The sequence below is a fragment of the Anolis carolinensis genome, chromosome 3, assembly GCF_035594765.1.
Source record: "Anolis carolinensis isolate JA03-04 chromosome 3, rAnoCar3.1.pri, whole genome shotgun sequence".
Lineage (NCBI taxonomy): Eukaryota > Metazoa > Chordata > Lepidosauria > Squamata > Dactyloidae > Anolis > Anolis carolinensis.
This window is the reverse complement of record NC_085843.1, coordinates 252232113-252245967: the sequence shown is the minus strand read 5'-3', so window position 1 is coordinate 252245967 and position 13855 is coordinate 252232113. Positions and strand designations below refer to the sequence as shown.

The 13855-nt window shown below is 38.6% G+C and overlaps 1 protein-coding gene across 19 annotated transcripts in view; it reads right to left on the bottom strand.

Moving 5' to 3' along the window:
* The window catches only part of agfg1 (ArfGAP with FG repeats 1), a 38011-nt gene that overhangs the window by 10931 nt on the left and 13225 nt on the right, over positions 1-13855 (bottom strand). For 9 of the 19 annotated variants that reach the window (XM_062976601.1, XM_008106240.3, XM_016992084.2 and 6 more), the window contains exons 3-7: positions 9906-10021; positions 6487-6649; positions 5516-5669; positions 771-890; positions 115-189 (exon numbers count right to left, since the gene is read on the bottom strand). In XM_062976601.1, the coding sequence (XP_062832671.1) occupies positions 115-189; positions 771-890; positions 5516-5669; positions 6487-6649; positions 9906-10021 (628 nt within the window). The remainder of the gene's footprint in view (positions 1-114; positions 190-770; positions 891-5515; positions 5670-6486; positions 6650-9905; positions 10022-13855) is intronic. The other 10 variants (XM_016992085.2, XM_062976606.1, XM_003218258.4 and 7 more) reach the window with 3 other exon arrangements.

The following is a 13855-nucleotide window of genomic DNA, read 5'->3' as shown; positions in this document are numbered from 1 at the left end:
GACCTCATAATTTGAAAGGAGGAGGTAATAAGAGAAAACTTGGACATGATAATGGAAACGAAAAATGGCATTTTAAATTAAGCGAGCTAAAATTCCCACCTTGGTGGAACTTACTGCGCATAGCCTGGAGAGGAAAAGCGGAAGTAGTAAATTCACCAAAACTGCAGCTAGATGAAAGCGTTCTGAACGCTGGACAGCCAGAAATTGTGTGAGGGGTTAAAGTTAACAAAAGGGAAAAACAAAATTTTAAAAGAAAGTCTTAAGACAACACACTTAAGAAAGGAAAAGGGAAAAAGAAAATAAGTCAGCCATAGATCAAGACAAGCAGCCTGTCATTCCAAGCAAACATTATTACGACATAACCAAATGAAAGAGGAAAGCAATAGCCCTTACACATGAGATCTGAAAAATATTTCTTCTGAATTAAGTTTGCTCCGCAATTGAAATCTATTTACAGTTAGAACAGGGAAAACAGTTTTGGCATAGTAATGATCCAATATGTAAAAGTGTCAACAAATGTGACACAAATTATTTCATGTGTAGGGAGAATTAAGAAGATACAGTGCAAAAAAATTCATGCAAGAAAAAAAAAACAACCCATGTCAAATATAGCAAAGAAAAGGTAGCATTCATTTCAGGTTTCCCCAGAGCTTCAGAGTGTGTGTGTGTCAAAAAAAGTATGTAGATGCAGAAAAAGTTAAGATATATTCTATACTATGCATCCAGATTAATTAATATTGGAAAAGCTAAAAATGTTAGAGTATTTCTACCTGTATTTTGGTGCTGAAAAGCAGACTGACTTGCTGTGGGGAAACCACCAAAATTACTCGAACCACTAGACTGTCCAAATGCATCAAAGTTTGCAAAACCTGCATTTGCAGAGTTCTGCGCTGTAAATTGCAAATGAACAAAAACATGTTAATGGTATGAAAACAAAAGCAGGTCATAAAACTGAAATCAGATTATGGCAGTTTTGAGGGTAGCTGTACCTCAAACATACCATTGACATAAATTATCACTCGTGAAATTATAGTGTATGGGACAAAGGTTCTCTTAAACACAGCCTCCTATGTATTCTCTATGGTGAATATCACATATTTCAATGGTATATAGGAAAACATGTATTTCTAGGGTCTCTTTGTCTCTAAAATTATCACAGCACTTCCAAAAATACTTCTTTTACTTATACAATTGTAAGGTAGTAGTTTCCCCCAGAAATCATAAAACTTCCATACTTACACATACATTAAGCAAACATATAACAATGTTTAGCTCACACAATTAACTTAAAGTGTCTTCTATAGCCTGAAAGTCTGAAATATCAACACAAATGTCTTGATCTATTTACTAAACTGTTTGTCACCGTCAGGGCGCAACTGACCACTTGAATTTATGCTACTATGCACGTGTTTCAAAACAACCTCACTTCTCACTGAGAAGGTTTTTTCGCAGTTTTAAAGAATTTGGGTCAAAATCCTCAGCTGCCTGAAAGTTCTGTGTCTGAAATGTTTTGGCAAAATCAGTTTAGAATCTTTACGATTTTAATTGATTTACATGATTGCAAACTTTACACAGTGATAAAACATACACAACTACAGTGATTATGAGTCTGGTTACAGAACACAGATAAAGGTCAAACATGTCTTCTGGATCAAGATAGTTCAGAATCACTTTGTCACTGTTGCACTGAGACTGTCTGATCACAATTGTATGTTCAATTACATCAACCACATTTTGTAGAATTCCCAATAAGATCAAGATCTAGCAAGCCTGTGCCTTGTTGGCATTCTAGAGCCCAGCCTTTTTTCCATGTTTCTCATCTTTCCTTCCTATTATGCTATATCAGTGCTATTAGTACTTACATCTTTTCTTCAGGAACAGATATTCATCACCAACTATTTCTATTCATAGTTTATTTTTGTCACTGCTTCCTTTCTCCTATTCTTCTTATTTCTTTAAAAACCTCATTTGCTTTCCTATCCCCTTCTCCAACACAGCCAATGTCTCCTATGATTCCTCTTCATGAAGCACTATCACAACTTTCTTGTTTTCTTCTCAAAATATTACCTTCCTCTTTGTTATCCTTGCCTTCAGTTTATTCTACTTTCTCTATTCACTTCATTCAACCTATTTAAAATTTCTTTCCCATTTTTCTCTTAACTTCCCAAGACCTTCTCAATGTACTCATAAAGTGCCCCACATATGTATGGCTTTATTCCCAGTCAAATTGGCATATTTCTCTTCCCTCTCAGAAACAGAACTGCAAAGAGCTTTATGTCCTAAGTAATGAGCCATTCCAGACTAGAATTGCACATCACTAACCTAGGTTGTAAAGAAAAAAGATTCACTTTGCACACTACAAGTACAAAAAAGAAATACATTCAATAAATATGTGAAAGCTGGCCTGAAAAACTAATTATGTGATATCAGGTCTGGTTCGTGCTTTGTCTCAGCAAGGGCTTTACCTCAGTTCACTTGCTGAGTCTTTAGACTCTTAGTTCTCTAAGTGTAGCATGAAGATAAGAAGAAGTCTTGCCAGGTTGTTATAACAATAAACACAATTGTATATGCAAAATGCTTTGAACAAATTATCAGACTACATAAATACCACAATAATATCTGCTTTGAGATTTTACATATATTTTGTGGGTATGTGTGTACCCTCAAGTCATCTGTTGACTTATGGCAGGGGTCCCTAAACAAAGGCCCAGGGGGCCACATGCGGCCCATCGAAACCATTTATCCGGCCCCCGCGGCAGCAGTGGCTCCCTCCTCCTCCATTGAAGAAGGAGTATGCAACGCAAGGGAGGAGGGAAAGGCGCACACCTTTCCCGCCTCCTCCCTTATCTGGTGCGCGCCTTCCAAAGCTTTTCTTGTTTATAATGGTATTTTAATTATTATTTAATTAATAGTTGATTATTAAGGGGCACTTTGCCAGTGCTTTTGGTGCACAAAGGCAGAAGGGGGTTGGACTAAATAGCACAAGGGGTCTCTTACAACCCTCTTTGTTATTATTATTATTATTATTATTATTGACGCAAAGACACAGTATAACACAGCAAACAAGATATATATGCTGGATTTCATATCACAAAATCACAAGTTGAATACTTCCCCAGCGTTTAGGACTGTGTGATGTATTATTATTATTATTATTTTATTATGACACAGCAAACAAGATAGACATGCTGGATTTCGTATCACAAAATCACAAGTCGAACACTATTATTATTATTATTATTATTATTATTATTATTATTATTAACAACATTGAGGCTGGGTGGCATCTGTCAGGGGTGCTTTGCTTGTGCTTTTGGTGCACAAAGATAGAAGGGGGTTGGACTAAATGGCCCAAGGGGTCTCTTCCAACCCTCTTTATTATTTTTACTATGATTATGATTAACATTGAGTGTGTATTTGTTCCTATTTGTTTGTTTGTTTTTTACTTCAAAATAAGATATGTGCAGTGTGCATGGGAATTTGTTTATAGGGGTTTTTTTTTCAACTCTAGTCCGGCCCTCCAACGGTCTGAGGGACTGTGAACTGGCCCCCTGTTTAAAAAGTTTGGGGACCCCTGACTTATGGTGACCACATGGATTTCATAGGCAAGCAATACTCAGAGGTGTTTCTGCCAGTTCCTTTCTCTGAAATAAAATAGCACCTGGTATTTGTTGGAGGTTTCTCACCCAAGTACTAACTGGGGTGACCCAGCTTGGCTTCAAGGTTGAGATGGTACCTGGCACCTTGAAGGTACTTAACCCTACATATTTTATACTTTCTGTATGAAAAGTTCACCTTAAGACCTTGTAATAAGGCATCAAAAGGATCAAGCGTTTAGAAAAATAAATAAAACCACTTAACGGTAGTGTAGAAATAATATTAATTCACAAACAACAAGGCCACCAGCCTTCCCCCTTCTGTAACTAGCACCGCCACTTGATGCAAAATCATGCCAAGCAAGACTTCACAGGGGAGTAGGGCTGGGACAGGATCTCTGAAGGAGAGATGCTGCGAATTACATTGTTAAAAAGAAAAATTCTGCCATAATATTTCTTGCAGAAAACATTCATCCTTAAAAGTATTCACATTTATTTTTTCCCTTTATCCCTCTGCAGATTATACCTCTTCTACTGTATGGAACGATGGAAACTGAGACATCATTTCCCATAACCATAGGTCTGAACTTGCATCAGAGGTCTAAAGGCAGGTGCTAACCCTTGGTTACTGTTGGAGAGGAGGGAAAGAAATCTCTTCTGAAAGGTAATGTTAGAATCAAAGGTGGGCAAGAGACAATCTCCTCCCCCCCCCCCACACCCTCTTCTTGTTAGAACCAGTATCAGTTTTCTTGCTAGCAAACTACCCAGATAAAGTCAGATGATTCTTACCACAGGTCTTAAATGATTGCTAGCAAAGGACTTGAAATTAAGCAAAGTTACCAAGGCTACAGTGTGTCCACACCTGGCCAACAAAATCAACTTACAAATTACAAAGAATACCTGGACAACTGATGGGAAGAAAAGGACCTTTTCATGGGCCACACAAAAAATGTGGAATTCTTGGCCTCAGCAGGCTAAATTGGCATCTTCTACAGCTGCATTTGCCCAAATGGCAAAGAGCATGCTATGCATGCATTTCCTGCTTGAGTTCAACAGTTGGAACTCAACTGATTGGTTCCGATTGTTTTAGCCTCTCTTGAATGGTGTGAAAACAATACAGGGGTAGGATAGAAGGCTTTTTAAATTAAAAAGATAGCTACATCAGTCCTTCTTATCACATAAAACAATAAACTCCAAACCATGTCAGTTATTTCACTGCTGTTGTTAAAATTTTAGTTCAACCTCTTGCTTGGTCAATATTAACATCACACGCAAACAGTATAAATGACAACTTCATCTACTTTCCTCTGCAACTCTGTAGGACAAAATCTGTTCTGTCTACCTTTTCATGAATTTCCTGCTTTGTTTAGAATGACAAACTCATACTGCTACTTGTTCTTTAGAGACCATGATAGCCATGTACAAATATGTGAAGGGAAGTCATAGGGAAGAGGGAGCAAGCTTGTTTTCTGCTGCCCTGCAGACTAGGACACGGAACAATGGCTTCAAACTACAGGAAAGGAGATTCCACCTGAACATCAGGAAGAACTTCCTCACTGTGAGAGCTGTTCGACAGTGGAACTCTCTCCCCGGGGCCGTGGTGGAGGCTCCTTCCTTGGAGGCTTTTAAGCAGAGGCTGGATGGCCATCTGTCGGGGGTGCTTTGAATGCGATTTCCTGCTTCTTAGCAGGGGGTTGGACTAGATGGCCCATGTGGTCTCTTCCAACTCTACTATTCTATGATTCTATGATTCTATGACCAGCTGCAAACTGATAATGGCATAAATAAACAATTTTAAATGAAGCAAATTATTTAAAGAACTCCTATGCCTCCGACACAGAAGCATTCTATTTCTATTCCAAAAAACTGGATGTCAGGTTTATATCATTATCAAACCCAGGAACAGAAAATGTTGTTACCTGTATGACTGTTGAAATGTGCAAAATTAGCAAAATTAGCGGTAGCAGTGGACTGAGGAGCAGGAGCAGCAAATATGTCTGAACCAAGGTCACTGAGAAGATCAAACTGTTTCTTTTCTTGTGACTGTCCTTGAGACCGAATTACAACAGGAGACTGTAAATAACAAGTTATAGTTGTCTCAACAAGCATGAATACCGATCAATCCAAAATTTTATTTACATGTGGAGTGACACACCATGTTCTTAAACCAAACCACTTTTCACCCAGATATAGACAGTAAGAAATTAAGGGATTTGTGAAACCAGCAGCTTAGGCAAAGTCCCTCAATTACTACGGTGATGTGCATAACATTCAATCTTTTCGTGGAAAAAGAAAACTTTAGTGTACTACATTCTGCAATCAGGAAAGTTCCTAAATACAAAACAGGCTTCTGTGAGCATGTTAGGTAGAACTAGTAAGCTGAGTGGGAAAAGACTCCATAATTCAAGAAACACTGGTGCTGGGAGCTCACAGACAGGCTGGATTGTACAACTGAGCACAGCAGAGTGAACTCTAAATAAAAATGTGAAGTACATACAGGTAGAAAACACAACATCTTAAGGATAGATGTTCAGGAAAGGAGGTGGTAATAGAAGTACAGGTATGTGTAGGATGACTTGGGACAATTGAAAAGCCATACATATGCTGGAGGCAGACAGAAGAAAAGACAGAAGTGCTAAGCAGGCAGTAAAGACGGCTGAAATGGATCATAGCTGAAAAGAGCTAGACAGATTAGGAAAGTACAGAAATTCAAAGAAACTAAGTGGAGTTGGCATGGAACTGAAAAAAGGACTGGTTAGTGAGGAAGTGGAAATGTGACCCTACATGCCAGAAGTTTAGAGACAGGACATGCTATGAGCTGAATACCACTGCTTGATAAGGTTTAATATGTCAAATTTATATTTAAAAGGGTTGCTGTCATATTACTTACTTGGGTAGGTGTGCCCTTGTTTAAGTGCAATGCTGGTGCAGACTCTCCTAGGAGAGATTTGAGTGGTTTGACTTCCGGTGTACTGCTTGTACTGCTAGCAGAGGACCCCGATATCGATGCATGGACAGATGCCACAACCTTTGCTTGTTCTGGTGGAACATACCTAAGGCAGATACATGCACTGCGTCTTTAATAAACTAGATTTCCAAAATCTATTGTTAGTAAGTGATAATCTAACGAAACTGTTATAAGCATTGTTTTGCTGGAACCTTCCCATGTACAACTAAAACACAGATGCCATTACTCTAACTTTCACCTGTGAATGCAGAGAAAAACTATGGCATATTGTGCAAAATATGCTGGAATATATTATTGACTTCTATATATCTCTAATTTCATGTATACATGCCAAATGGAGTATTTATCATGCCTTCCATAGATGGAGGCTATATCAATATATGCAGGAAAGTTATTGTACATGAAACATCCCCAAGGCAGAAGTGGAGAAAGTACAGCACATATCCCTAATGTATCCTGTAAGGTCAATAACGCCCTATTTTTTAATCTTAAAAGGCTGTTTTGAGTCCCTTGGTTGCCACCATTTTAGGGTAAGAGAGCCCTTTTTAAGCAGGAAGTGAACCAGAAACCTGACTAATTCTGCTTAAAGAAAGAGACCTCCTCTGAGCTTAAAATGGTCCCTGTGCCCAGAAACATAGCAAAATTGCCCTTCCACATCTTTAGGGACAGTATTAATCTAAAAAATGCAAAAAAGCAAAACAACATGGGAAGGCATGGCCTTTCAAAGTTCCTACCCTGGAAACTGTCCACCTAAAGGCTACTATATGGAAAAATGGAATGCACTGCTATTTAAATGTAGACTAAAAAGCAAGAAATATTCATCCCTTGGCAGAAATGTCCAAATACTTCAGCTCCAAGCTTACATTAATGCCATAATGCTTGGGAAGACAGAGAACCTCCAAGATCTCAAGCTTTTAAGATGGTACTATCTATGCCCATGCTCATATTTCGTAGTCTGAGAAACTGGTCAGCTTGACTTGGAGAGTCTGATAGTCACAACATGGCACAACAAGGGGGCTGGCTGAATTCAAAGAATGACTCATTTGTTCCCAAAACTGAGAATGTAGAAGATGAATCTGAACCACAAATATCAAGCCACATATTTCCTCATATAGCACAACCAAATACGCATTTCACAGAAGAGAAACTGGTAATGGTCAAAGAAATGCCCAAACCAGGCAAAACCACACCCTCAAGAAAAAAAATACAAAGTATCATTATTCTTTTGTCTTTACCTTCTCACTCCATCGTCAAGCATATTATAGAGGCTTTTCTATTCATCTTTGAAGAGAAAAAGTGTTAAATAAACACTGGGAAGAAGGATATTTAGATAGTACTGAAAGTAATGCCAATGTGCTATTTCCTCTGAAGCTATTAATCCAAATGTGATGCTATTACATGACCAGAAAGAATAAGTTTTACTGCACAGCCGACATAATTTCCACATTTCTAGGAACAGCCTAGATATGAAGGAGAAACAAAGAGCAGTGATTGAGTTCTTGACCAAAGAAAAATGTACTGCTGCCAACATGCACAGAAGGGTCAGAAAAGTAACAATTAATGAGAAAAATGTGCGAAGACGGGTGAAAAAATGTAAATAAGGTGAAACCAGTCTTAGAGGCAAACCATATAGTGGAAGGCCATCAACAGCAGTAATCGATGAAAACTAAAATAGGGTGGATGACATGATTCATGCAGCCTGGTGTATGACTGTCTGACAGATTGTTGAGGAACTTGGCTGTGGTCACAGTGCTGTCAAGCAGATTATCCACAACCTTGAATATTGGGGAATGTATGCCAAGTGGGCTCCCCATAAATTAACAGCTGGTTTGAAAAAGAAGAGACTGCATGTGTGCTCAAAACTGTGTCCAACATTTGAAGCACCTAAGGACACCTTTTTGAGGACCATTTATGGCACTCCACTTCCCCTAGACCAGGCCTTTGGAACCTGTATTTTGAGCTTTAGGTTCTAGAATTCCTGACCACTGAACAAGCTGGCTAAGGCTTCTGGTGTTCTAGTGGTAATCTAGTGTTCATGTGGCCCGCCCTTGGTTTTATTGTTCTTTGATCTTGTTTAATATAGTGTATATTTTCTTTTATTGTGTTGTTTAATGTGCTATGATTTGTTGTTCTATTATATTTTGTTATATTGTATTGTTCTGGGCATGGCCCCATGTAAGCCGCCCCGAGTCCCCGTTGGGGAGATGGTGGCGGGGTATAAATAAAGTATTATTATTATTATTATTATTATTATTATTATTATTATTATTCTGGGAGTTGGAGGCCTAGAAATTCAAAAGCTAGTGATCGGCATAGAAGATTATGAATGTCCTCTGTGACAAAAGGGGGATTTTGTTTGATCTCCTCAACTGCAGGACAACAATAAACAGCGACCGCTATACAGTATCACTCTGGAAACTTCTAGAAATCATCCATAAGAAAAGACCACAGAAATAACCTAATGCAATCCAGTTACACCGGCAGCACATTTCTTTAGCAACTTCACAGTTCTTCCACAAATGAGTTGATCAGCGGTGCCACATTAGCCTTACAGCACCATTCTTGCCCTCTCTGTTTCTCACTTGTTCAGCAAGATGTAAGAAACTCTCAGTGTTTTAATGATGCAGGCAAAGTGGAAGAAAATACCAGACACTTGATCATGGGGTGTCCAAAAGAGATTTTCCAAAGTGATGTTGATGCATGTGTTCAAAGGTAGTGCAAATATATTGCCACTAGTGGAGACTATTTTGAATAGTACCATGTTGTAGACTAAAGTTACTTTACACTTGTATGCAGTTGCATATTCCTCATGTTGTGAATAAAGGTTATAGCCTGAAAGGCATTACTTTCAGTACAACCCTCGTAGCAGCTATGTTACCTTCAACCTTTGCCAAGACTGACTTGGGCCAATTTTGTTGCACTACACAACAAAATACAACATTCACAAAAGGGTGATACTTTTAATTGCCAACCAAAATGCGCAAAATGCATCATGCAAGAAGCATTCCAGGGGAAGAGAAGGAAGTACACAATGGATGGAGGCCAGTTCTTTACTTTCCAACATGCCCATAATTAATATTTGGAAACAATCAGAAGGAACAGGGTGCCACAGCTGGCACCATGGGCAGTGACCCGGGATCACTCTAGTATGTGTGCGTGCTGCACCGGGAGTTACAGAAAAAGAGAATGGGTTGCTAAAGTAACCAAGGAATAAATACCAATGTAAATAAAAGCAGATGTACTTTAAAATTACTGTATTGCTAGCAAACCTAACATACTTGAACTCCTCTGAAAAATAATGGACAGTTTTAAACTAATAGCAAAATAAGCTATGTACTAACCATCGTTTCTTTTCATATTTTTCTTGTAGAAATTCCTTGACCTTTTGAGGATCCCTGAAGTCAGGAATTGCTGATGATCGATCATCAAATAATCCTAGCCAAATTTGTTTACATACCTGTTGAGGGAAAAAAATCCAACAACTCAGTATTAGGTTAAATCCATTTCAGCTCAATAAGATAATTCACCTGAATGCATTCACTTCAAAGGCTTGCATGGTTTCCTACTCAGGAAACATGAATAAGTTCTGCTACCACAATAACCTACATGTATGCTGAATTTACAATACTGTTTTTACAGCACCAGCTAAGACTTCTGGAATGCTACTCACAAGAACACCCATGAAATGCCACATAACACCAGTGCTGCAGCATCTGCATTGGCTTCCAACTGATTACCGTGGTCTATATAAGATGCTAGTTCTGACCTTTAAAACTCTTTATGGCCAGGGCCCATCGTACCTTAGGGACCGTCTCTCCTTCTCCCATCATCGGAGGTCGCAATGACCATCCCAACGAGACTTACTTTATGTACCGGGTCCTAGAGAAGTGCACTTGGAAAGGACCAGGCGCAGAGCTTTTTCTATTTCTGCCCCTGCCTTATGGAATGCCTTGCCGCCCTATATGAGAGCCATGCGTGAGTTAGGGCCTTTTACCCTAGCACTCAAGACCTGGCTCTTTACTGGAGCTTTTAATCTATGTTAATTTTATTAATATTTTTATGTATGTATTTTTATCCTTTACAATTTTATCTTGTAAATCACCTAGAGCATCGTGGATGGAGGGCGATTAATAAGTAATTAAATGATGATGATGATGATGATGATGATGATGATGATGAATGATTTACCGACTACTTCTTTCTTTACACCTGACCTTTCAGGTGCTAGATAAATACAGGAAGTCCCCATGTTACGATCAAGATAGATTCTGTAGGTTTGTTCTTAAGTTGAATTTGTATGTAAGTCAGAACAGGTACATTGTTTAAGTGTAACTCCAGCCAAACAATATATAATTTTAGGCTTTGGATACCATAGGGAAGGATTAACACCCATGAGATGTTTCTTTTGCTCTCTGTGCCCCTGTTCAGAAGATTTCACTACACTTTTTGTCAATGTGACAATTGGATTTTGAAGAATTTGACTTGTTGTGGACACAAGGATTGGTGATAAAGCTTCAGTGGAGACACCTTTTCCTCTTGATAATGACTCTTTCAGGAGTGAATTTCCCTTCCGAGGGGTAGATTTCTCTGACTTTCTGTTGACTCACCTCTGTTCTTAACTATGAGTCATTTGTAAGTCAGATGTTTGAAACTTGGGGACTGCTTGTATTTCAGATTACTGTAATGGGGAGGGAGATCAGATAAGTCCTGTGGAATTCCTATTTATGCCATGGATTGGACAGGAAAAATGTGTCCCTGTTGATTCTGCTGAACCTCTTGATGCCTTCCAGTGTTATCAACCATGGGGTGCCTGTAATGAAGTATGAATTTTTGGTTTACAGATGTTATGTTTAATTGTGTGTTTGTGTTTTAAAAGGGTAAGTATTACAGTTATTGCATCTCAGCACTCAGAGGCTGGTTGCCATAGAGAAGTAGGCGGAGCCAACTGCCGTTTTGTTGAAAAAGTGCAGAGTTTAAAAAAAAGGATTCAGTCTGTGCTCTGATGAGGCGCAGGGAAGATTGATCCTAGGTTGAGGAGATCAAGGAGACTCAATTGTTCATTTTTGAGTCAGTTTAAAATAGGTTTGGTGACTTATTTAATGTAGTCTGTGTCCTGGTAAGGAACAGAGAATCTGTGATCGTATATCACAGGGTGACTGGTTTAAAAGTAGCAGAGGAAGAAGTTCTAACTACTTTAAGTAAAAGAAATGACACTTTAGGGAGTTTGTCTTACCACATTCTAGTATTGTAACCGTTAATAAAAGTGCCTCTAAGTGAGAAACAACATTGTAACCACTAAGCTCTGTGCCTGAATAAACCTGTTATTGTTCCTCCAACATCTAAGCCTCTGTCGCATATATTATAAACCAAGCTGTGTTACCATCTAAAGTGAATAAGAAGAAGAAAGATTTTTTTTTTAAAAAAAGGTCTCCTCTCTGAGTCTTTGGTGGTTGCATCTTCACAGTGCCTTACTAGGATGGGACTTGGGAGACACTATTTTATAGTGGCTCTATTCTTTCCTGGATTATATTTCTGAATGTATATTTTTTACAACTAGATCCAAACTGTCTGGCTGTAGCTCCATGAAAGCTCCAACATTTTTCAAAGAGAACCCACATAGAGTTGTAGCTAAGGAATATGCCAGTGTAACCCAGCCTAGCAAGTCCAGGTATAGGTTTGTCTGCACACAAGAAGAATGTAAATCCATCCAACACAGACGTAGTCCCCTATGGGTGAAAAGGGCGGGATATAAGTATTGTAATAAATAAATAAATCCTCTGATTTGACTTTTCATTTATAAGGAACATTTCTTGTCTTGTCTGGATTCAATTTCAATATATACTTGTTCTCATTTAGTCCATTATGGATGACAGGCACTGGCTTCCTTAGCTTGGGATGGAAATGGGATGGAAAGGAGTAACAGAATTGAGTTCATCTGTGTACCAACTGCATTAGACCCCATATCTAAAGACAATCTCACAGTAGTTTCATGTACAGTAGAGTCTCACTTATCCAAGCTAAACGGGCTGGCAGAAGCTTGGATAAGCGAATATCTTGGATAATAAGGAGAGATTAAGGAAAAGCCTATTAAACATCAAATTAGGTTATGATTTTACAAATTAAGCACCAAAACATCATGTTTTACAACCAATTTGACAGAAAAAGTAGTTCATTACGCAGTAATGTTATGTTGTAATTACTGTATTTACGAATTTAGCACCAAAATATCACGATATATTGAAAACATTGACTACAAAAATGGCTTGGATAATCCAGAAGCTTGGATAAGCGAAGTTTGGATAAGTGAGACTCTACTGTATATATTAATAGCTTGGGGGACTGAACTGAGCTCTGAGAGAGCCCAGTGGGAAATGGATTGAACACAAATCGCCCACTCCATCTTCTGGCCTTTACACTGCAGGTAATATACATTCCCATGTTAGAAGAGCTCCACTGGCTGCTGGTCTGTTTCCAGGCATAATTCAAAGTGCTGGTTATATCATATAATGACCTCCACAGCTCAAGTACAGGTTAATTAAAGTAATTTTTTCTCCTGTATGAGTCTGCCTATGTCTTATGATGTTCAGGGAAGGCCCTTCTCTTTTTTCCAGGACTCACACCACCTGATGGTTCCCTCCAGGCTCTGGAACACCTTGCCTAGAGTTTGGATGGGTGCCTGCCATGCTGCCTTCTAGAGCAGACATAAGACTTTTTGTTTTAATAAGACCTTGGAAACCAATTGCTCATTGTGTAAGGGATTTAAAGAAGTTGTTGTATTTGGCATCTTTTAAAAAATGGGTATGGTCTTAAATTGCTTCTAATTGTATTTATAGTTTATTATTTTACTTTTGTATGTTTTATTTATGTAGAATTTTATGCATATCAGTTTAATTATGCAAGCTACCTTGAATCCTAGTGCTGGGGGAAAGGCGGCAAATATACATAGGCCTTCTAAAAGGGAAAAGATTTTCCTCTCTATTCCAGCTGTCATTCAGTACTTAACAGCAATGAAGAAAACAAAGATTTCTATGCATTCATACTGACTAATGCAAACCAGGATGATAGCCAGGAAGAGTTGGCTGCTATAAGCATGGGCAGGCATAGAACTATGATTCAATGTTGATTTTAATGGATTCTTCTCAAAAACTAAAAGAACCACCTTTGGTATTGGGTTGCTTTGAGTTTTTCAGGTTGTATGGCCATGTTCCAGCTGCATTCTCTCTTGATGTTTCGCCTGCATCTGTGGCTGGCATCGTCAGAGGTTCTGCTGGCAATGAGGCAAGTGGAGCAA